The following is a 24,187-nucleotide window of genomic DNA, read 5'->3' as shown; positions in this document are numbered from 1 at the left end:
CAGGAGCCTGCCATGCTCTGTCCACACTCTCACTGGCACAGAGCCGCTCTGCAAGGCCTTGCCAGCACAGCCACGAGGTAACAGCAGCTGTTGTTGGATTGTGCCTCCAAGCAAGTGCACCCTACCCAAGCCCCACGCGATTCTTTCTCTCTGTCCCCTCCAGGTCCTGCTGCCCATGCAAAGCTCCCGCATTCACTGAACCCATTAGAGCCCCCGCTAGTTGAAGGCAGGTTGCCATGGCAACAAGATGGCTTCCCAAGGTCCTCAGAGACTTTCATATCACCCAGACAGACACATCTTACACTGCACCATGGTGGCTCGCCAGCATGCTGTGACAGGACAAGCTTGCACAGCTGTCTAGGGCCTGGCTGGCTCTCCTCCCTCCAACTCCACCCCAGCCTCACCCCTTCTGACCTCTAACCCTGACATTCTCCAGGGTCCAGCACTGCCCCTACAAGGGGTCCCATTCCTGCGGTCTCATTGTCTCTCTTTCCTTCATAGTCCATGAGTACGGGGCTCCACCCACATGCACTCAGGCCAGCGTCCTCTCCCTGGATGAAGAGGTGCAGTCAGCCCCAGCATGCTCAGCAGAGCCGTGTGGTCACCTGCAGCCCTGCGAGAGGTTCCGGCTGTTCGGGCACCTGCAGCCCGCCAGACTCCCCTGTGCTGGAGGGCCTCCTCAAAGCTCCAGGCGACCCCTTCCAAGTGCTGCTGCCTTCCTCCCCGGGGACAGGAGCGACACGCCTACGGGGGCCGCACTCAGGCTCCTGTGGCCCCGGCAGGCGTCCCACATGCCTCGCTCACAGTGGACAGGGCCTGCTGACCATGGAAATGGCGCTCCCAGTTCTCAGCGCGCCTGTGAACTTGGGCAGTGAACAAACCCTCACCACCATGCCCATACCCAGGTCCTCCGTGGCAGGCAGGAGCTTGGTCAGAGGCTGTGAACTCTGGGGGTGTGCGTGCAGAGGTGACTCCATCCCGTCCCCTGTCCCCCACCCCATGGTCCCAGTCCTCAGTGGACAGCCCGAGCACAGGCTGCCTCTGTCCGGTCCCGCCAGGGGCGGCTCCAACCCCAGCGTCTGCCCCAGGCTGTCGGGCAGACCTGGCTCAAACAGCGGCCAGGCCACACGGGAAGCCACCTCGACTCCTGGTCTCCTCCTCTGACCCTGCCCTTGACCCTCACACTGGGCCTGGGGAGGGCCGCCCAGCCTGACCCGCGCCTCACCTGCCCTGGGGAAGCAGGATGTTGTTCACGCCGCCCAGCTTGACATTGATCTTCAGGCAGAGGTTGGACAGGGTCTGCGGCGTGGTCCTCTGCACGTTCTTCATCTGCACGCACTGCGTGGCCATGCCCAGCACCGTGTCCCCGACGCGTTTCACCTCAGCTGCGGGGCGTGAGAGGCACACACCACTTAGCTCACACGAGCACCTCAACCAGTGTGGCCGCCGTCGGCAGCCTGCACCCCACCCGATGCGGCAGAGCGTCCACAAGGATCTGTGTGCAGGCCCCGCAGCTGTGAGCACAGGGGTTCCGGGTTGGAGGGAGGTGGAGAGCAGGTTCGTGCACCTGTGCCAGCCCACCTGCCTCAGGAAGGAGACTGACGCAGCAACTAAGAGCATTGGAACACGTTTGCAGGGCCAAGAGCGGGGTGGGCAGGGCCCTGCGAGGGCTGAGGGCCGAGGGTGGGGTGGGCAGGGCCCTGCGAGGGCCGAGGGCGTAGGATTTCTAAGCAAGGTAATAGCATCCGGCAAAGGGCTCACAGCACACGTGAACACTGGATTGTTAAAAATAAAGAGCAGCATCCTCAAAACCCCTGGCAGATGCAAATCCGACATCAAAGCGCTCCCCAGGCCATTCCCATTCTAGATTCTTCCAGGAAGCAGCTGGGCCACCCCTCAGCTGGCCCCGGGCCGCTCTGTGGGAACACTGACTCGGGATGGTATTAATAGCAGCGCCAGTGGCCATCCCTGCTGCTTTTTTTGGAGCCTGGGCTTGGAGGCGTGGGGCCCAGCTCGCAGGCACCACTACTCTGTCGCTGGCTAGCTGCAGATACCCTGGAAACATCCTCCATGTCCCTGCACACTCTGGCTCTCTCCCGGCCAGCTGGGCTCCAGAACGGCATGTGAAGAACAAAGACAGAGCCCCGAGTCCCAGTGGGCGCCAACGGGGTACAGGGCTCCCGCACTGCATGGGGTGGGCCAGACGCCGCTCTGAGCCCTGGGCTCCCAGCCTGAGGAGTTGCCAGCAATGTGGCCTCACCCTGCACTCTGATCAGCAGGGCGGCAGCCAGTCCGCCCGCCCACCTCCTCTGCAGGCAGGCAGAGTGGCATGCAGCCAGCCAACGCTAGCCCTGCAGATACCAACCATAGACGGGTGTCTTGCCGGGCAGAATGACCACCACGAGCTGCAGGCCGGCATACGTGTTCTTTAGGTGCCGGAACATGGGCTCCACGCTGTCGGCGCCCTGGGCATACTTGCAGAAGCACGGCTGGCCCTGGATGGGCATCCCTGCATCTCGTGAGATCTTCCTCAGCTGCTCCGTGAAGGACCTAAACAAGACAGCAGCATCAGCACCCCATGCTATAAGACGGGGGCACTGTGAGCATGCCCCAGTGGGACCCCAATAAAATCAAGCATGCCAGGTCCACACAGGGACTCAGGCCTGCACGGTGCTACCTCCAGCAGGACAGAGAAGGTCCCGACTGTTCACACTGCCTTGCCACCGGACACCCCAGGCTGCTGGTGGAGACAGCCTGACCTTTCAAAGCCCATGCAGCAAGCCCTGGGGTGTGACAATGGGACAGTCTCAGCTACTGTCCCTATGCACTCCACAGTGACTCTGGCTGGTACCACCCAAGACTTGGCTAACCAGCCGAGGAAACCAAGCAGCCCAAGGCAACACGGTGCCCGCAGCTTGGGTCGGTGGGGAGCAAAGCAATGGCTACTGCTGAAGTAGGTTGGTATTGTGGCACAGCGGGCCAGGTCACAGTCTGCAACTCCAGCAGCCTGTATGTGAGCTGCCATGCATCTACTAACGTGCCTGGGGAGGCAGCAGAGTGTGGCCCAAGTGCCTGTGCCCTGCGTCCACGTGGCAGACGTAGACGAGGCTCTGGGTTCTGGCCTGGCCCAGCTCTGTGGCCATTTGGATAGGGAAGCAGCAGATGGAAGACTTTTCTCTCTCTCTAACTCTGCTGATCAAGCCAACAAACACTTTGCTTTCTAGAATCTGGGGGACATGGTGAATTAATACGAACTCAGCCAGTTAGCTGTTCAATTTCTTGCATATCCGTGCAGCTTCGGGAAGGTGGTGGGTGATTCCTGTCATGTATTTAGAAATCAGAGAGACAGATGGTTGCCCCTCCAAATGCCTGCGGTAGCTGGGCTGCCTTAGACGGGATGATGGGTTCCAGACAGGAGCCTGGCACTCCATCGGGGCTGCCAACTGGGGCCCATGCACCTGAGTCCTCCCCGACTGCTCTCAGCGGGCGCAGCACAGGAGGCTGGTCAGAGGCAGCTGAGCTGGGACCAGCACTGAGAAGCACATGGGCTTCACCAGCAGTGGCCGCAGCCCCTGCGCCGCACTCCTGCTTCCAGGTCATCGCACTGGCAGTTGCCACGCCCAGCAGCCTGAGTCCCCCAGAGTCTGGATTCTTCGAGCTGCCAACTCTGTCTAGCTGATCAGGACCAGTGTGATGGTGCAGTGGGTGACGCCAGCATTGCACATGGGTACCAGTTCAAGTCCCAGCTGTTCTACTTCAGATCCAGCCCCTGCTGATGGCCTGGGAAAGCAGCAAAGGATGCCCCCAGTGCTTGGGACCCTATACCCATGCGGGAGACCAGGATGAAATTTCCGGCTCCTGGATGCAGAGCAGTCCAGTTCTGGACGTAATGGCCTTTTGGGGAGTAAACTAGCAGATGGAAGATCTCTCTCCCTCTCTAACTCTCTTTCAAATAAACAAAAATACATAAATAAATCTTGTAAGAAAGTTTTTCTGCCACATCCACCCATGCCCATCAGTCCCAGTTTCCTCCTTGCTTCTGTGCCAGGGCTGCCAGGGCACGGGCAGAGCATGTGTCCGGAGTGCTCCTTCTCCCCTTCTTCCCACCCTTCCCTTGGCCTGTGAAGGAAAGACAACTGTCCGGCCTCCTGCCTCTGCCTGCACCGCCCTGTCCCAGCTGCCTCGCTTTTCTCAAGCTCACTGCATCGACAGGCGTGAAGTGACACGTGCTGCTGGCTTACTTGAGGTGGACTTCGGTGCACTGGCGCTGGGGTGCGAAGCAGGCGATGGCCCACACCTTGATCTCAATGCCCGTGTGGAACTGCTTGTTCCGCATATCCCAGACACCTTGGACAGGTGTGGCAATTGCTTTATTCTATAATGAGAAGGGATTCAGAGTGACAAGTGAGAAACACACTCCTGGAGCTTTGAGCTTCGTCGCCATTTGCTCTGCAGTTTCCCAGAGGACGAGAACTTAACCTTGGAGGTGTCCCCCACCTCCAAGCTGCCCAGCACTATAGACACCCTGCACAGGTGGGTGGAGGGATGAGCAGAGGGTGGCAGGGCAGCTGGGGCAGCATGGATGCCGAGATGTCAGAGGGCGAAGGCACTGCAATGTGCAATAATGTCAGCCGCCATGCCTTACAGGGACAGGACCAGCTCAGCGTTGTCCTTGAGGAAGCTCAACACCGTGTTCAGGTGTTTGCAAGGACTAGGGCTGGGACAGGAAGAACAGTGTTCACGCAGGCGATGGTCTGACGCCTGCCCAAGGCCTGTGAGGCGACGGTGCCCGAGGCCTGAGGCACCAGGCCAGGGCCCCGATGCTCTCCTGGGCTCCTCAAGGCAGCTAGCCTTATTCCAGCTTGAGCAATATGAGCGTGTGTGCAGTCTTCACACACCACAGAAGGGAACCTCGCTGCTGTGCTCCACGCCAGCCTTCTCCGCAGGCGACAGCCCACAGCCTGAACCTGTGCATTCACGGCCACAGGCCCAGCTGGCCCAGACGCATGAACTGGTGGCCCTGTTCTGAAGACTGAACTGATGCCTGGCACCAGCTCAGCAAGATGGAGTTGGAGGCCCTGGATCACCAAAAGGACATACTCAAAAGCTCGTGGATGCAGTAGGGGCTGCGAGTCCCATCTCACAGGCTCAGCCTGTACCGTGGTCCACCTGCAGGGGAGGGCTGCCTCTTGAAAGCCATGTCCCCTGCCCGCCCAACACCTACCCTGCCCCCGTACAGGATGGAAGGCGGCTGCAGGACCCGCCCCGTCACGTCTGTCATCTCATCCTTGACCATGATTCCAAACTCACGAACGTATGGGTCTGTGTTGAAGCTGGCGCTTCGCATCTATGAGAGGGAGCAGAGCCGGGTAAGCCAGGGTCCTGCCGGCCAGCGTGCCCCCGCCACAGCCCTGACGTGGACACGACAAGGACTCCACGCAGCACCCACCAGCTTGCTGATCTCTTCTTGCCGATCGGGTGCCGACCTGGCAGTGGCTCTGATCATGGTTGAGGTCTGATTGTCTGTTAGTTTTTTTATGCATCTCTGACCAGCCACGATATTGCAGACCTGTGGGGACACACAGCGACAGGTGTCAACAGCAGGGGTAGCAGGCAGCGAGGCAGGGCTCTGCCCGCAGAGCCTCATCCATCTCCACAGTCTGTGGGGACTCCACAGGCCCCTGACATGCTCCCCAGGAAGGTCTGTGGGCTGGCTGCAGGTAGAAGGCCCCCAGAGCTAGGCCAAGAGAAGCCAGGACCCCAAGGCAGCCATCAGGAGCTGGCCGAGAACTTGACTCTGAAGGAAGAGATGCTGGCTCTCCAGTCTCAGTACTTGATTTTCCCAAGGTAAGTTAGGTTGGTTTTTAAAGGATTTCTTTTTTTTTTTTTTTTTTTAATTTGACCGGCAAAGGGAGAGAGGGGATGAGAGGAGAGAGAGAGGGAGTAGGCTAGGGACGGCTGGGGCATTGCCCAAGCTGTCTAGCCGCACGCAGGGCGAGACTTGCCTCCAGGGGAAGGTAGGTATGCTTCTGCTCCTGGCCGACCTGCAGACACGGGAGGTGGGGGTAACGCAGAACCAGCTTGTGCCTGTCCTTGAAGTACTGGGCCACCGTGCACTCCACTGTCTGCCCGCTCTCTTGCTGCAGTGGGAACCTGGGGACAGAGTGGCAGCTCAGGAGGGGGTGGATGCCACTGGAGCCAGCCACCCCTGCGCGTGCCTTTCAGGTGCATAGAGAATCAGCATTCACATGGAAGGCCAGGGTGTGGCCATTCCCAGAGGGCAGACCCACGTGGGTGCAAAGCCATGAGTGTCGGCTTCTGCACTGACTGCTCTGCTCCATCCCATGCACCTGGCCTCTGACCAGGGAAGCGGACAGCAGGGCCAGCCTGCTGCTGGCTGTGGTCCTGGAGCACGAACACAGCGCCATGCCCTGCAGTCAGGCAATGACTCTGGGACAACCCGCAGGCCAAACCAAGTCCCTCAAGTGGCCACACCACACCCGTGGAGGGCAGGAGCCCATGCCTGCCTGATACCCCCGCGGCCAAGGACTGGATGGCAAACAACTTCCTCCCGTGCTCAGACACCAGGCTGGGGAGGCGGCTTACGTCTGGTGGCTGGCAGGCCGTCGGGTCACGTTGCAGACACGGTACTTCCTCTTCATCTGCCCACAGTGCGTGATTTCCACCTTTAGACCTGTGGACAGAGCGGGCTTCAGGGCTGTGTTCAGCCTGTACCTGCAGGGACAGCTCCGCGGCTCACCATGGTCTGCCAGAGTTGAGCTCCAGCCCCCAAGGGAAGGGAGGGAGGCTCGTGGCAACGGCCACATCTGCAGCTGCCTCAGCCAGGGGACAGCATCCACCCAAAAAACACAGATAACCTGGCAAAGCCAGAGTTGGGACACGGGGACCTCTAGGACTTGCTGGTGGGGCAGAATTGGTCAACCTCATACCTGGCAAACAGGCCCAGCTAGCAGGAGCCTCAAGTTCATCATGGTGACCTCTCATAGCCAAAAACTCAATGGCTCTGCCTGTCAAAGGGGCCCATCGGGGTCACCCTAGACCGATCAGGGTGCGCCCTGTAAATGGCTAACCTTCCTAGACACCCACCAAGAAGACGGCCTTCCTGGTGGGAAGCCCCGCCCCACATGATTGCGAGTCTGCAAGATACACAGCCCTTGCCCAGGCCAGGGGCAGGAAGCAACACTGCCCACCACTGGCACCAACAGTCACTTGGGCGAACTCTTCCAGCCAACCCTTGCCTGCAGTCTCTGGTACTGTTATTCAATAAAGTTCTTCCATCTCAACCATCTGTCTCTTCACCGTGCTGGAACAGAAGCCCCCGTGTGCTGGCCAGGGACCACGCAGGGTTGTAGGGAGGGTGGGCATACACTGCTCATGGCTCTGTGCCCACAGAAGCCCTGTGGGACCCCCGGCACCGCGATGCCCTCCACTCATGGGTTGGGGACCATGTGGCAGGTAAAATGCATGAAGAGCTGCACTGCCTGCTGCGGAAGGGCAGGAAGCTTCGAATCTGTGGCCTTCCAAGGCACACGTATGCCAGGGATATGTGAAAGAACAGCCTCATGTTCTAGAACATTCTCAAGCACATGTTCTGAGCAAGCAATGGTGGCCACTAGAGTGTTTCTAACCCTCGTATCTGCTCCTGCCCTACACACAGCTGTACTCCCTGGAGAAGTGTGGCTGCCAGCACCTAGGTGCTGCCCAGTGGTAGCCGCTGCCTGCCCGGCGCGCTTACCTTTGATTTCTTTGGTAAACTTGACCCTTTGGGAATCAGTCAGAGGTTTCTGTTGTTCTTCAATACTTTTAAAATCCAAAACTTCACAGACAAACTCGATGACTGGCTGTGCCTTGTAGAATGCTGTCGCGGAAACTGTGGACAGGAAGGGGCAGCGGGGTGTGAAGGATGGGCAGCCTGCCCGCTCACACACACACCACCCCACAGGTTCTGATACACGTGCGCTTTGAATTTTGCAGAATTTTCTGCCTTGGGCACACTTTTTTAAAACTTAAAACATTTAACTTATACCATGGTATTTCACTTGCACATTTCACACAGTTGTTCCTCAACAAACGCGCTTCTGGACAGACTGATCTCATGTCCTCCTGGCTTCCCATAATGACTGACTCCCACACGGGACCGACCCCCTCCTCCCATCTCCACTCTCTGTATGTGAGGCCCAGGAGAGAGGCCCAGCTCCCAGCTGCTGGCTTCCTCCTGGGTCAGGCACGGGTGGTAGGGACCAGCAATTTGAACGATCATGGCTGCTCAGCAAGGTCTCCGTGAACAGGAAGCTGCAGCCAGTGCCAAGTTCAGACCCATGAGACGAGACACCGTCAGCTGCTGCTCTCGCCTTCAGCACACGGACAGTGGCATCTGCCACAGAGAACCACCCACACACTCCCAGTATAGGCTGCCAACACCCCAAGCTGGACCAGCAGGCTGCATGCGAGAGGAGAACCAGGGCTGTAGATTAACCAGGTTATCCTGGAACCAGGCAGGCACCTGACCTGCACCCTGCCACGTGCTGGCCGGCCCTGGGCTCGATTCCAGCCCAGGCTGCAGTGCAGACCGCGGGGCCCAGCTTACCGTCAATGTTCAGCATCATTTTCCAAAGGGAGGGCCGGACAGACTGATGGAAGCCGAACCACACCTCCCGGCCCCCGCCCAGCGGGTTGGAGCAGCCCTCGGACGCGGTGAAGAAGGAGCGGCCCACGGGGGTGTACCTGGAACCAGCAGAGCACAGCGTCACACATGCTCCAGGCCCACAGGCTGCTGCGCCATGCAGATACAAGCATGTGCACACACACATGTGGAAAGCTCGAGGAGCTCCACGCCCCGGACACTGCCTCCCCTGCCCCACGCTCCTGCCTGCAGCTCCGGCCTGCTTGGGGGAATGCGGTGCGAGTAGCAGCCCAGGGAGGCCTCACGCTTGGCTGCAGGAACAGTGAGACGGCGACATGGACCCGGCCAGCCTCCCTCCCCTGATGGTCTCTGGTGCTTACTTTCTATCAGGCAGTGCAGCCTCCCATCAGGCAGTGCAGCCTCCCATCAGGCAGTGCAGTACGTCCCATCTAGGACTTCCTAGAATGGGGCTCTGCCATGTACAGAAGCACAGGCGAAAGAGTGCTGGCTGACCTCAGCTGTGGCTGGGTGGGGCCGCAGGAACAGTCAGGGCTCGAGGACCTCACCGACCTGGTACTCCAGCCACCAGGCCCCCTACCGGGACAGGAGGCGTGCAAGGGCAGTGGGGACACAGCAGCACACAGCTCCACAGGGCCCGAGGCTGCATGGGGAGCTAACCCTGCTGACCACAGCAGACACCAAGTCCCCTTGGCACAATCTCATTACCAGGTGGCACAAGTGGAGGCCTGTCCGCAGGACGCCAGCCAAACACCATTTCCACCCACTACAGACTGCATTTGTAGCTGTGGCTTGTCGCTCCTGCCTCTCTGGCTATTGATAGTCCCCAGCAAAAACAGCACTTCCCCCCCCGACTGCAGAGCCCACCAAGATCTGGGGCAGCAAAGCCATAGTAATCCCTGCCACTCAGAACCAGCCAGACCGGGGCAGCCATCCCTGATGCCAGCGCCTCTACCTTCCCTCTCTCTGGCAGAGGTTCCAAGCAGTGAGATGATGGGCGGGGTCCCTACCCAAGTGACGGGGTCTATCTGGTCTCTGATCCAAGACGCCCTCTGGAACCCCTCGCCTGGTCCTGCGCGTGTTCTACGCAGCCACCAAGGCAGTGCCAACCCCTTGAAGCTGAAGGAGGGCGCAGGCTTTGCCTGAGGTCAAGGAGGCACAACGTAAGACAGGTGCCCCAGGGTTGGCTGTCTTCTCACCTGCCAGCCTCCCAAAGACACCAGGCAGGGCACTGTCCAGGCCCTGGTCCATGGGAGACCTGAATGGCTGCCTCCCCTCACCTTGGCATTCTGAAGTGGTAATTGTTGGTGCACTGTGAAGTGGGGAAAAACAGAAGCCTGAAGCGTAGGAATGCTCCCAGGGGATGGACATGCAGGGATAGGCTCCAAGTGCCATGTGTGCAGCCCACACAGGTCCAGGGGATGATACAGGCGACCCACTTTCTGACTCAGCTCTGTTGGTGACTCGTGCCCAGGGCACCTGCACCTTCCCCGCCAACTCCGGAAGTAGACTTTCTCGGACAGAGCACAGACGTCTCAGGACACCTCCAGGGCCAGCAGCAGGTGCCCTGGGCCTGGGGTCTCACGTGGCACCCTCACCTCATGGACGGCAAGTGCCTCATGACCACATCCAGGGCCTGGATCGTCTCGAAGGGGACGCTGGGGAGCCGCCCCGAAAGTGCATCGTGCAATGCCTGCAGGCTCACGCACGACACCCACTTGATGGACACCTTGAAGATGCGGTCCTTGCCCTCGCCCGGCAGTGTGACCTCCAGCTCCACCTGTGGGGTCAAGGTTCACAGGTCAGTGTCGGGCCAGTCTTCATTTCTGTCTAGTGGGGGCTGCACGTGAAGTGGTATTCAGCTTGTTGGCTTCGCTGTCTTTGAGAGGCAGACAGAAGCCCCGCCCTCTGCTTCACTCCCCACGTGACCACAGTGGCAGGAGCTGGGCAGGATGCAAGGCAGGAGCTCAGTGCTCCCTGAGGTCTCCCACCGGAGTCAGCTCCTACTGTGCCCAGGAGTGCCCATCAGCTGCAAGCAAGGCAGTCTGCCAGGGCCCGGGGCATTCCAAGCAGCATCTCCATCACCGTCCCAAAGCCAGCTCCTTGATGGCGACGGCCACCGCCTCCAGCGGCGGTGAGATACGCTCCATTGTCCCTGGCTCCCTCTAGGGTCAGGCGCACAGCGAGCCCACCGACACCACCGGGCACTTGCAAACCCACTCAGTGGTGATGAAGGTGATCTTGCGGCCTGCTCACCGCACCTCCCAGTGTTCATGGGATGTCTGCTTTTACACGGATCCTAAATGCCAAGAAACTCAGCGACAGAGACCCCGGCGCTTGTTAGACACACACACTCAGAGATTAAACACAGCACGAGAAACAGCACCATAAATGGCAGAGGCAGAGAGGGCCCCCAGAGGCCCTTGTACTAGGCAGGTGATGCATGGAGTGGCCAGGCCCTCAGCATGGGCTGGGGCTGCAGGTGCCCAGCCTTAGTCACTTAGGGCAGGTATTGGTAACACCTGCGGGAACCAGGTGCCTTCCCCAGGTTGCTGCGCCTGTGCCTGCACCAGGCTGCCTTCACATTCCAGGACAACACAAGCCGCACCCTGGCCTACTGCCACACCTTGCCTGGATCTCCAGGGAGCAGACTCCACGCTGTCATCTGCACACCCGAGCATCCCTAGGTACATGTGCTCTGGCCCAACAGCCCTCAGAGCACCACTGCACCTGCTGGCTCCAAACCAGACGTCTCACAGGTCCTTGCACCGAGCACAGCAGTGAACAAGAATCCTTAGAGCCCAGCAGGGAGACGGGCGGTGCGGCACAGCCCAGTTTCCGACCTACTGGAGCGTGGGCTGCTCTGGCTCTACGTCCATTCCCTGCTAAGGTGCCTGGGGGAGGGGCGGGCAGCAGGTGAGGCCCTGAGTCCCTGTCATGCATGTGGGACACTCGATGGAGTCCTGGACTCCTAGCTTTGGACTGGCCCAGCCCTGGCTATCAGAGGGATTCGGGAGTAAAGGCCTTTTGATGCTTTGCCATTCGAGTAGATGAAAATAAGCAAACACTGAAAAAGAGACTTGGGGTCGGCATTGTGGTACGGTAGCCAGAGCCACAGGTCAGCAGACCTGGCACAACAGCCTCGTAGCTAAATCCTCGCCTTGCATGTGCAAGGATCCCAGGACTGGTTTGTGTCCTAGCTGCTCCCTTTTCCCATCCAGCTCCCCTGCCTGTGGCCTGGGAAATGGTCGAGGACGGCCCAAAGCCTTGGGACCCTGCACCCACGTGGGAGACCTGGAAGAAACTCCTGGTTCCTGGCTTCGGATCAGATCAGCTCTGGCCATTGAGGCCACTTGGAGAGTGAACCGCTGGATGGAAGATCTTCTTCTCCTTTCTGTAAATCTGGCTTTTCAATAAAAATGAAAAAGAAGTTACTACCTGTGACACCAGCATCCCATAGGGCTGCTGGTTTGACTCCTGGTCGCTCCACTTCCAATCCAGCTTCCTGCTAATGTGCCTGGGTAAAACAGCAAAGGACGGCCCACGTGCTGGGGCCCTGCACCCACTCGGGCGGCTGAGATGGGACTTGCGGCTCCTGGCTTTCTCCTGGTCAACCCTGGCCATTGTGAATAAGTATATGGGTGGAAGGCCTCTCTCTACAACTCTCCCTTTCAAATCAATAAATCATCTTAAACAGGGGTGGGGGAGAGTTCTAACAGCACATGAGCATGGCAGCACACTCAGGGACGGGGTACAAGCTGCCAGGACCTGGCTGTGGGCACAGGGAGCTAGCCAGCATGAGGCACAACTCCTAATAAAGCCCCAGCCAGGTCATGAGGGGCACTGCCTGCAGGGAAAGTCAACAGCGCCCTCGGGTCAGAGCAGGTGCCGGCGTGGCCTCCACACCACGGAGGACAGCTGAGACAAGGGCAGAGCCAGTGCCGGGGCTGGCTGTAGGGGACGAGCTCACAGGGTCTAGGCATGCCTGGTGCCAAGGACAGAGTCAATGGGCAACAGAGGAAGAGAAAGCAATGGTGTGCACAGGCCACAGCATGCGCAGCTAACCGGGAGCTGACGATTCGCCTGGACGGCGGCACAGGAGGCCGGCACATACACTGCACTTGTGAGAGCTGGGGCCGGGCAGTCATTGTTACATGCTCTGTAGGAACTCCTCTGGGGGAGCTGGTGACAGCCAGTGGCACTGCTATTGGCACATGGGTACTGATTAAGTCTCAGCTGTTTCACTTCCCATCAGGCTCCCTGTCAATGTCCTGGGAAAGCAGCATGAGATGGTCAGAACGTTTGGGCCACTGCATCCACATGGGTGACCCACACGGAACTCCTGGCTCCTGGCCTTAGTCCAGCCTGGGCCACCGCAGCCATTTAGAGGGTGAACCAGCAGAAGGAAGGTCTTTCACTCTGCCTGCCAGACAAGCCTCTGCCTGACATGTTGCCAGCCAGGGCCTGCCCAGCAGTGGGGTTGTGGAATCCGATCCCACCAGCCCAGATGGCAATGCTGAAGGCCCCTCCAAGCTGCCAGGGGAGGGCACTAGGCCAGGAAGAAGCTTCCCTGGTGACATCACTCAGTGGGCGGAGCAGCATGTTAGGGACATGCAGCAATGGTGCAGGTGCGGCCACGGTGGCTGAGGCTGTTAGTCACCTGCCCTGAGTGGGACGTGGCAGGTGAGGACACTCCCCAGCCATGGGGACAGCTGCTGCACTCAGTGAACCTGTCAGCCAGCCCACGGGACACCTGCCTTGGGACCTCTCCACAGAGGCCACGGGCTGGCGGGTACCCAGGGAACGGACAACTGCAGGCCAACAGACCCAACATGTCGTGGGAGGGATCCAGTCTCCGCAGGCATGCCTGCAAGGTACAAGGTGCTGGGTGCTCCTGGTCCTGGCCAGGGATAGACACAAGGCAGGGCCAGGACAGTGTGCAGGGCTAGGGACTTGCAGCCCCTGCCATTTATGGCCAGGCACTGCCCAGGGCCTGCTGTAGCACCAACAGAGGCCAGCCGGGACCCATGGCCCGTTGCCCCTCTGAGCCAGCACCCCTGATGCTGGAGTGCAGGCTGGAGTCCTGCTGCCCAGCTCCCACCCCAGTTCCCTGTCAATGTGCTTGGGAAGCAGGCCAGCTCAGGCACTTGTGCCCCTGACAGCCACATGGGAGAGCTGGGTACAGCTTCTGGCTCCTGGTACAGCCGCTGCAGGAGCCAACCAGCAGAAGGAAGGTTTCTCTCAATGAGCTTCTTTCTTTCTCTGTCATTCTTTAAAATGCGTGTATAAATAAACCTTACAAACACAAAGCGAGCAGGCGGTGGGTGGCTGGAATTGCACAATGCCACCGTGGGGCGTCGGGGCTGGGCACGCCCTGGGATGCCCCTAACCGTCCAGGAATGGAGAATGGTTGGAGCCAAACTGAAGAGGCACTGAGTGCCCGTAGGTGCTGGGCCAGGAGTACTGAGCACTCACTAGGTGCTGGGCCAGGGGTGCTGAGCACTCCTAGGTGCTGGGCCAGGGTACTGAGTGCCCCTAGGTGCTGGGCCAGGGATACTGAGTGCCCCCAGGTGCTGGGCCAGGGGTGCTGAGCACTCCTAGGTTCTGGGTCAGGGGTGCTGAGTGCCCCTAGGTACGCATGTACCTTTTTGTCACACATATGTCGGTTACTCAGAGGCGTGTTATTTTTTCAGAGTGCTATAAGTTGTTGTTGATGTTATTGTTGTTGTTGTTATTGATAGGGCTATTATGAAATCATGTTAATCCGAAAAACAGTAATATTATTTCAACCCCAAACAGCCTGTAATGCAATAAGATACTGTGCAGCAACCAGTGAACCAACAACCGATATGAATCAGATTGCTTAGATCTACATCAAAGAATTGTAAACCTAATATACTTGTAAGGCCTTATGCTACTCAGAAGTGGAGAGGGAGAGCAGAGAAATCTTACATCACCCGAGAAGGTGTGAGGGAGACGGGAAGTATAACCTATCAGGATCATAACTGGTAACTCAGACAACAGACTCGCGTCAGCATCAGACAATAGCAAAACTACGAAGGCATATGGGGGGAATCAGGAGCAATCCCAACAACCTCTTAACAGGAGGTCATATGCACGGAGCGGGTGGGGACCCCAGAGTGGAGCAGGTGGACGGGAAGAGGCTTGTATCCCAACCCTGAAGACTCCCAGATCCTCACCAAGGACTACATCCCAACTGCCAAGGAGACCACAGGGAAATGGAGTGCCTTCAGAGGCCGAGAACTCTGAGGTCACCCATCCCCGTTTGGATCGCCCACATGGGATGGAAGAAGCCCAAATCCTGTCTTGTAGGATCTAAGGTCATCGGAACGACAACCAGGAGCCCTGAGCGGTCCGCAGAAACAGAACAGTAAACTTCCTTCGGAACTAGGGAGAGGAGCTTTCTCTGGTCCTTGCCTGATTCTGACTTTGGGTCCCCACCCTCACTGGCAATGACCATCAGGATCGTTCTGGAAACCCCTCAAAACTAACAAACAAGCAAACAACAAAAACAAAAAACTAGAATAGAAAGAGAATAACAAGGAAACAGACAGGAAACGGTCAGCGGGGATGCACTTACAACTCACTGGGTGGGACACAAAGATTAGTTACTCCTCACTAAGGTATTGAGGATTTCTCTGCACACCCCTCCTAAAACTGTTCACCTAAACTGTTGACATATGTCTTGTTAGAGTTAGAGAGTTAGACTACCTGAAAAACAGCCAGGTTCTGCAAAATCATGCTTCAACGCTATAAACTGCTAAATACTAAAATTAAAATAGACATGAGACAGCTGAATAGTAATCTATAGCCATTTTAAGGTGTATAGAACCCAGTTGTATATAAACTAATAATTGAAATGTCAATGTAGAAGTCACAGGATGTGGTTCAAAACTTGCATCCTTTTTTTTTTTTTTCGTTTTTAACATGTTGGTTACTCAATACCATGTCAACTACTTCCATAACGTTACAAATTGTTACTGCTGTAATTTCGGGGCTTTTAATTGATTGGGATGATACTCTGCTGGCTCTACCTTCAGACCAGAGATGGTCTCCCCAAGAAACCGATGAACTTATCTGGACAATAAGATGCTGGATTTTATATTGGTAGATGCTTGCAATGAAAGAATCTCAACTGAATTTGAACTGTGGTAATGCAACAAGGTGGAGGAATCCACCATGGGGGGGAGGTTGGGGAGGGGTGAGGGGAATCCCAGTGCCTATAAAACTGTGTCACATAATGCAATGTAATCAATAATAACAATTTAAAAAAAAGCCTACAGGTCCTGCCCCTCGCTGCAGCCGCACCCCTCCTGCAGCCCTACACCCCAGCAGCCCTACACCCCACACCCCAGCAGCCACGCCCCTCCTGCAGCCCTACACCCCAGCAGCCACGCCCCACCCTGCAGCCCCACACCCCAGCAGCCCTACACCCCACACCCCAGCAGCCACGCCCCTCCTGCAGCCCCACACCCCAGCAGCCCTACACCCCACACCCCAGCAGCCACGCCCCACCCTGCAGCCCCACACCCCAGTAGCCCCACACCCCAGCAGCCCTACACCCCACACCCCAGCAGCCACGCCCCACCCTGCAGCCCCACACCCCAGCAGCCCTACACCCCACACCCCAGCAACCACGCCCCACCCTGCAGCCCCACACCCCAGCAGCGCCACACATCCCCGCAGCCCCACACCGCAGCAGCAGCAGCCCTCTGGGTCCTCGGGGAGAAGGCAGGAGCAGCTTACCACAGAGGGGTGGGGCAGCCAGTGGGCAGCCAGGGCCACGGGGCAGGACAGCTGCGCGCCAATGGGGCTGCTCCTTCCACCCAACATTTTAGACAGTGCCAAGGAGTGACATTTGAGAGGGAGGGGGAAATTCTATTGCTTGTAAATCAAGCCCCAAGGAGGATGAAGATAAAAAGGTGACATTTGAATAAAACCACGCCTCTGGGAGAGCAGGGTCGCTGGCTACAGCAGATAGTAACACTCCAGTGCCTTCACTGCCAGGTGGTGGCAGCTTACAGCGTGCAGGCTGGGTGTGTACACACATCAGGGTTGTTCTGCACCTAACTCCATCACCAAGAACCAAACACACACAGGAAGTGGGCCGTTAATGCACCTTGGGAAACGCAGCTTCCCACCTGTGTCCTGAGCCCTCGCAGCCCACCTGCCCGCAGGACGCACCTTGTCCCTCCCAATGGGGAGCGGCATTGCCGTGTAGAGATTCTTCCTTCCGTCGAACACTGGCTTCCGGTCCCCGAAGATCTGCGTTTTAAAGTGCTGCACCATATGCTCCACTATCTCCCTGGAACACAGAACGGAGAAGGGTCAGGGTGGGCAGGCCTCACGATGGCCACAGCACTCTGCTGACACTGGGGAGAAGCCACCCAGGAGACCGCTCTGCTTGCAAGGGCCAGCCCAGGCACAGGGTCACCTCCTGCCCCTCACCACGCACCTCATACCGCACGCCCTGCGGCCCCTACACCAGGCCAAGGCTTTTCCACTGCACGCAGCAGACACAACCTGTGAGCATGCACACCAGAAGCCCAGTGTGGGGCCTGACAGCACACACAGGCGCCACCAGCGCGGCCTGGCCATGCCTCTCCCACGCCTGCTGGCCCCACACTGTCCAGCTCCCCTGCAGCTGGCCTAGGGGTGTGCCTGTACCTGCCCCTCTGAGGGTCCCCTCTGCCACCTACTGGGAGGTCACTGCAGGGCTGGCAGGGGGACAGGGCTGCTCCAGTGCCAGCCCTACCTGTCCTGGCCAGCGGCCAAGGGCAATCTCATCTTGCACTTCTCTTAGTGACTCTGGGTTGGATCAAGTTCAGGGGCAGCCAGACAGCTGTCTGGGGGTTCCACTCAAAATGAGAGGAATAAAGCACCTCGCTTGAATTCAGATAATTTCATGGAGTGCAAGGACATCTCCAACTCATCTTGGGAGACCAACTGTCCCCTCACCAGGCCCCTGTCGTCGGGAAGTGCCAATGCCAAAGCAAGATATTAACAACATCCGAGTCAATGGGCATTCGTTTACGTCAAAGTTCAGAGCATGCCAGCAGTGAGGGGGTCGTGAGTTCAACATCTGAAGGGACTCAGAGGAACGGTGAGCTCTGTGAGACTGTGAGCCCGCTGGGCAAAGACACCACGTGCAGGCTAAGCCAACTCCGGCTGCTCAACTTTCTGCCTACCAATGCCTACCAATGCCCCAGGGAAGGCAGGAGACCACAGTGCCCTAGGAAACTGGGTGGTGGGGTTGGAGGAATGTCCCACCCCTGCTCGCCAGCTTGCAGCTGTGGGGCCAAGCATGCCTCCAGGGATGCCCAGAACCCTCCTCACACAGGGGCAGTTGCGAACATGCCAATCAGCGCTCAGATACGCCCCAGTGACCCAAGCCATTCAGGCCTTATCCTAGGGCGAATTCAGCCTCCGCCACATGGGGCTTCCTGGGGACACGCGGGCCTGCTGGATGGCAAACCCCCTAGGGCTGGCACCTGCCCAGTGCCTGCTCTGAAGGAGTTTGCACAGAGAGCTGAGCCAGATGCCGGGCTGGGCACACAAGAAGGGCGAGCCACTACTAGCTGGGAAGAGGACAGCTGCTGGCCCGGGAGCTGGCCCTGCCACACCCCACTATGCACGTGTCTCTCTGTCACACACAGCAGCAGCCAGCACGAGGCGGCTCACTCACACACAGGGCCACCACTTCTAGTGACATGTGCTCGAGTGCAGGTGCCTGGAGAGTCACTGCTTCAGGATGGCCAGGGCCAGGCGACCTCCGGCTGTGTCTCCAGGACTGACAGGGTGACGGGAGACAGACAGCAGGAGAGGGCAGAGTGAGCCAGCTGCCTCTAGGGGCATAGTGAGGACTCGAGTGCTCCTCTTCCACCCTCCGCCCACTCTGACCTGGAGCACCGTCCTGCTTGGCCTCTCTTCCCACTGCAGACAGGAGGGGACTGCCTCATGGCTGCGCTGTCCCTGGGAGCTTGGTATATGCGGAGGCAAGGGGCCCAGGCACTAGTGTATGGCTTCATAGACATGACAGCTCAACTCCCAACCTCTTCCCATACACAAATGATCCTAGCTATCAGACCGGATCTTGGCCAAGGTGTATCTGATTTGACAGCCAAACAAAGAATCTCACAGCCTCACACGCTGCAGCAGGCGACAGTTCCCAGGTCAGCTCAAAACCAGGGGCTGACGTTGGCCACAAACAGTTCCAGACACCCTGCTCACCGTGTGACCGTGACCGGCGAAACCACAGCAGGTGTGGCACGGGGTGGCCAGGATCAGGTGCCTCTCTCACACCACTGCCCTGCCCACACAGTGCCAGGCTGCCACAGCAGAGTGCCACGGCCCAGCCCCATGCAGCCCAGGAGTCACGCCTGCTTCCTCAGCAGCATGTACGCCGTGCAGCCCAACACAGGTCCCAGAGTTGAAGATGCACTGTGGCCGCCACCCTCTGCTGTGTCCCCAGGCCTCTGGGACATGCTCACTCCTCACCAAGGTCATGGCCAGCAGCGGGGTGGCCTGGGAAGGGACCTCATGGTGGGCACCTGTGCAGCACTGGGGACCTACCTGCTGCCCACTGCAGCTGAGCCCTGTTTCTAAGCACACCATGCCAATGAAAAGTGTCCAGGCTGGGATGGGCGTTTGCGCTGTGCCTGCATAGAGGCTGATGTTTTGGCCTTTTCAATGACAAGGCAAGAATAGTCAAACTAGGGTCCAGCATGGTGGCCTAGTGGCTAAAGTTCTTGCCTTGCATGTGCCAGGATCCCATATGGGTGCCAGTTCTAATTCCAGAGACTCTGCTTCCCATTCTGCTCCCTGCTTTTGGCTTGGGAAAGTAGTTGAGGATGGCCCAAAGCCTTGGGACTCTGCACCCACATGGGAAACATGGAAAAGGGGCTTTGGATCGGCTCAGCTCCAGCTGTTGTGGCCACTTGGGCAGTGAATCAACAGACAGAAGAACTTTCTCTCTGTCTCTCCTCTCTGTATTTGTGAGTTTCCAATTAAAAAAAAAAGGAACAGTCAGACTGGATCCAAGCACATGTGACTGCGTGACTTCTACTGGGGAAGAGCCGCTGACATGAGTGCATGCACACACACACACACACGCACACGTGTGCACTCCATCTGCTGGGGACGAGCCGCTGACATGAGTGCATGCACACACGTGTGCACTCCATCTGCTGGGGTAGAGCCGCTGACATGAGTGCATGCACACACACATGCACGCACACACGTGTGCACTCCATCTGCTGGGGATGAGCCGCTGACATGAGTGCATGCACACACACACGCACGCACACACGTGTGCACTCCATCTGCTGGGGACGAGCCGCTGACATGAGTGCATGCACACACACACACACGTGTGCACTCCATCTGCTGGGGACGAGCCGCTGACATGAGTGCATGCACACACACACGCACGCACACATGTGCATTCCAGTGTTAACATCGGACACAACAATGGTAACGCTGTACCTGGGTTACGTTAATCAATCACATAAAACCCACCGCTGTTTGATAAGAACAATCAAACAGACATCCCTCTCCCTGACAGGACCGATGTTCCACAGAAGACAAGCCCAGTGTGCAAAGTCAGACCCTGCAGAAGGGAGATGAGCCTGCAGCCCCTGGGATGGGGCCATGCTGGGGTAATACCACCAATGCTGCCCGTGGCACCTACAGAGAGCAGCACAACATACCTGCTGCCACACGCTCAGCCACGCAGCAAGCCTCTGAAGTCGGACACAGGACGTGCTGTGTTCACACTGGCACTGAATCCGTCGTCAATGCCAGCTCAACAGCACATTTGTAAAGCCCATGATTAGGGGAGAGACCACAAGGAAAGGAGATCGTGCGACAGAAATGAAAACTGAAATGCAGGTGTCAAAAACTGCGGCCACAGCTTTTTAAACTTTCCCTCTTCTTTTTGAATTGTTATTTGAGAAGCGGAGTTCTCCAAATGGCTGCAACAGCCAGGACTGGGCCAGCCAAAACCAAGAACTCCAGGTCTCCCACGTGGGTGCAATGGCCCCAGCTTCTGAGCCATCTTCCATTGCTTTCCAGGCACATCAGCGGGATTCTGCACTGATGCCCATGTGGGATGCTGGAGTCACAGGCGGTGGCCTAACCCACCGCCTGGGGGCCTGGCATGGTAGCCTAGTGGCTAAAGTCCTGTCCCTGCATGAACCAGGATTTCATATGGATACCAGTTCTAATCCTGGCAGCCATAATGCCGCAGCCTTGGCTCCAGTTCAAAGAGGAAGGAGACTGACTGATCTTGTTACACAGCAAAAGAAGATAGGTTTAAAACTGATGACCCAAAAGGCAAACGAACACCAAAAAATCAGAGGAGAAAAATGGCAAGAGAAATCAGTGAAGTTAAAAAGCTAGTTCTGGGTCCGGCGCGATAGCGCAGTGGTTAAAGTCCTTGCCTTGCACGCCCCGGATCCCATAACCCCGATTCTAACCCCGGCAGCTCCACTTCCCATCCAGCTCCCTGCTTGTGGCCTGGGAAAGCAGTCGAGGACGGCCCAAGCCTTGGGACCCTGCACCCGCATGGGAGACCCAGAGGCGGCTCCAGGCTTCTAGCTTCGGATTGGCTCGGCTCTGGCCATTGCGGCCACTTGGGGAGTCTATCATCGGACAGAAGATCTTCCTCTCTGTCTCTCCTCCTCTGTGTATCTGATTTTCCAATAAAAATAAATAAATCTTAAAAAAAAAAAGCTAGCTCTGAATAAGGTAAACGTATCATAAACTCCTAGGAGGAAAACAAACGAAACAGATATCACCAAGTGACAGATACTGCCTGTGAGACAGCAGACTGACCCACAAGCCCAGCCCCAAGCGTGACCTCTGCTCAGCCCCGAGACACAAAGTAGCCAACTGACAGCAAAAGAAACAGAAGTGTATCAACATGTGGGATGTGGCAATCTGCCTTACCAAAAACTCTCCCCGGGGCAGGGGAAGCCTGGTTGCTCCCTGGCACCAGGTCCACCAAGGGGCAAGCCCACACTCCGAGTCCCGGCACAGCCTCGGTCTCCCTCGAGACCAGCATTTACCCCGGACGTGCTGGCTTAACTTCCAAAACACACAGGAAAAGGCAGACACAGCCTCTGGCAGAATTTGGGGCTCCTCCGTGGAGCCAGAGCAGGCTGGGGCCCTGCCCTGCAGCAGACAGCGCTCACCGAGATGAGAGCTCCTGGCAGGCTGGACCCGGGGGGAGGGGGGCGCATCCGCTGTCATCCCCCACAGGACACGTTAGCGCCAGCAAGCCTGCAGTCATTCAAAGACAATGCATTCTGACATCCCGAGACAGCACTCTGCTAGTGCTAAATGAGCTCACGGAAAGTGGGCGACGCGGGTCCCAAGCTTACAGTGTTTCCACCACAAAGGCACGCCCCATGTTACTGGTCTTTCCATCCCTGCTTGGGAATGAAATTGCAGGATTTCATTTACAACACTCTCAGGCCCATGGTGATCAGCATGTGAGCGAGTCCAGGCGGCCTCCGAGGAACTAAGGGATCAGAACAGCCACATTTGCAGGACTCATGTAATCTAAAGTTTAAAAAAAGATTTATTTATTTTTATTGGAAAGACAGATATAAAGCAAGGAAGAGAGGTAGAGAGGAAGATCTTCCATCTGATGGTTCACTTCCCAAGCAATCGCACGGACATAACTATGCCAATCTGAAGCCAGGAGGCCGGAGCCTCATCCAGGTCTCCCACGTAGGTGCAGGGTCTAAGGCTCTGGCCCATCCTGCACCGCCTTCCCAGGCCACAAGCAGGGAGCTGGATGGAAAGTAGGGTTGCCGGGATTAGAGCCAGCACCCATATGGGATCCCGGCGCGTTCAAAGCAAGGACTTTAGCCACTAGGCTACTGTGCTGGGCCCTGTAACTTAAATTTTAACACAGCTCCAAGTTAAGAGTCTTAAGATGGAACAGGAGATAATCCAGAAAGAGACCTACATGTGTAACACACAAAAGACCTGCACATGTCACAGACCCACACATATAACACAGAATGCACACGTATTACAGAGAAGATCCACACAAGTAACATAGAACAAAGCCACGCAGAATAACAGAACAACACAGAGCTCACGTGTGTGGCACAGGACAGACCGCATGTGTAAAGCAGAGAGCCCCAGGCTCAGCACAGAACAGCCCTCCGCGTAACTTCCCTGACGGCCACTCGGAGTCGGGAATCGGTGTTCTCCGTGGACCTTCCCAGCACGTGGCACACAGACTACCCGGGCTGCAGGACACATGCCCTCCACGGAAGACGGGCACAGTGGCAGCTACATCAACACACCCACCGGAAGGACTGCAGAGAACTCCAACAGCACACTGCCTACAGAGACCTGGCAAGGGGGCGGCAGGCTGGAGGCCGGGAGAGCAGGCCACTCTCAAGCTGGACCTAAGCTAAGTGCCAGGTTCCTGGCTTTGACACTAACCTCATGCTCATTGCTGGGGCACCTGGGGATTGCATAGAAAATGTCAATCTGCCTCTCTAACATTTTTTAAATTATATTCACATGAAAAACAAAAAGGGCCTGGCACATAACTTAGTGGTTAAAGTCTTTGCCTTGTTTATGCTGAGATCCCTTACGGTCGCCAGTTCGTTTCCCAGCTGCTCCACTTCCCATCCAGCTCCCTGCCTGTGGCCTGGGAAAGCAGTAGAGGACGGCCTGAAGCCTTGCGACCCTGCACCCACATGGGAGACCCAGAAGACACTCCTGGCTTCAGATCGGCTCAATTCCAGCCATCGTGGCTACTTGGGGAGTGAACCAGAGAATAGAAGATCTTTCTCTCTGTCTCTCCTTCTCTCTGATTTTCCAATAAAAATAAATTTTAGAAATCTTAAAAAAAAAAAAAGCCCTCAGACAGACAAACAAAAAACAAACTATCACCACCAACAAAAACCCCATAAGAGACTGGCTCTGTGGCGTAGGAGACAAGGCCACTGTATGTGACACTGGCTTCCCATATGGGTGCAAGTTCAGGTCCCAGGTGGTCAACTTCCAGTGCAAACCCTTGTAATGTGCTGGTTCCACAGGGGAGATGGCCCAAGTCCCAGGGAAGACCCGGAGGGAGCTGCTGGCTGCAGCCTGACCGTGCTCGCCGTGCTCCTCCACTGCGGAGGGCGCCAGCACAGGAAGATGTGTCTCTCCCGTGTATATATGTATGTCTTCCTTTCTTTCCAGCCTTTCAAAAGGCAAGTATCCCCCTAAGTAGACCTGCATCTAAAAGAACTTACAAATTAGTGAAAACAAAGCAACATAACCACCACGCAAAGCCAACAACCTAGTAAAAGGTGGCAGGGACCTGGTCAGACATGCTGCCGAAAGTCCCGTGGCTGTGTCTGGGCACACCCCACCCACGCGAGCACAGGGCTCGGCTGAGCAGGGCTCAGGAATGTGGAACTTGGGCACGTCCAGCGCCCCAGTGAGTGCAGACCAGGACCAGGAGTGGCCAGGCCCGCCATACCAGCCCCT

At 57.3% G+C, this 24,187-nt stretch overlaps 1 protein-coding gene across 4 annotated transcripts in view; it reads right to left on the bottom strand.

Moving 5' to 3' along the window:
• AGO2 (argonaute RISC catalytic component 2) overlaps positions 1-24,187 on the bottom strand; it is a 69,566-nt gene that overhangs the window by 8,368 nt on the left and 37,011 nt on the right. For 3 of the 4 annotated variants that reach the window (XM_040988504.1, XM_040988501.1, XM_040988505.1), the window contains 11 exons: positions 16,868-16,988; positions 10,261-10,442; positions 8,609-8,745; positions 7,757-7,891; positions 6,607-6,694; positions 6,006-6,153; positions 5,450-5,569; positions 5,225-5,347; positions 4,242-4,375; positions 2,366-2,550; positions 1,226-1,385 (listed from right to left, as the gene is read on the bottom strand). In XM_040988504.1, coding sequence (XP_040844438.1) covers positions 1,226-1,385; positions 2,366-2,550; positions 4,242-4,375; positions 5,225-5,347; positions 5,450-5,569; positions 6,006-6,153; positions 6,607-6,694; positions 7,757-7,891; positions 8,609-8,745; positions 10,261-10,442; positions 16,868-16,988 — 1,533 coding nt within the window. Of the gene's footprint in view, positions 1-1,225; positions 1,386-2,365; positions 2,551-4,241; positions 4,376-5,224; positions 5,348-5,449; positions 5,570-6,005; positions 6,154-6,606; positions 6,695-7,756; positions 7,892-8,608; positions 8,746-10,260; positions 10,443-11,392; positions 11,396-16,867; positions 16,989-24,187 lie in introns of all 4 variants that reach the window. The other variant, XM_040988502.1, reaches the window with a different exon arrangement.

The sequence above is a fragment of the Ochotona curzoniae genome, unplaced genomic scaffold (assembly GCF_017591425.1).
Source record: "Ochotona curzoniae isolate NIBS_2020 unplaced genomic scaffold, NIBS_Ocur_1.0 contig_4895, whole genome shotgun sequence".
Taxonomy (NCBI): domain Eukaryota; kingdom Metazoa; phylum Chordata; class Mammalia; order Lagomorpha; family Ochotonidae; genus Ochotona; species Ochotona curzoniae.
The sequence above is the reverse complement of the archived record's forward strand: the minus strand, read 5'-3'. Positions and strand labels throughout refer to the sequence as shown.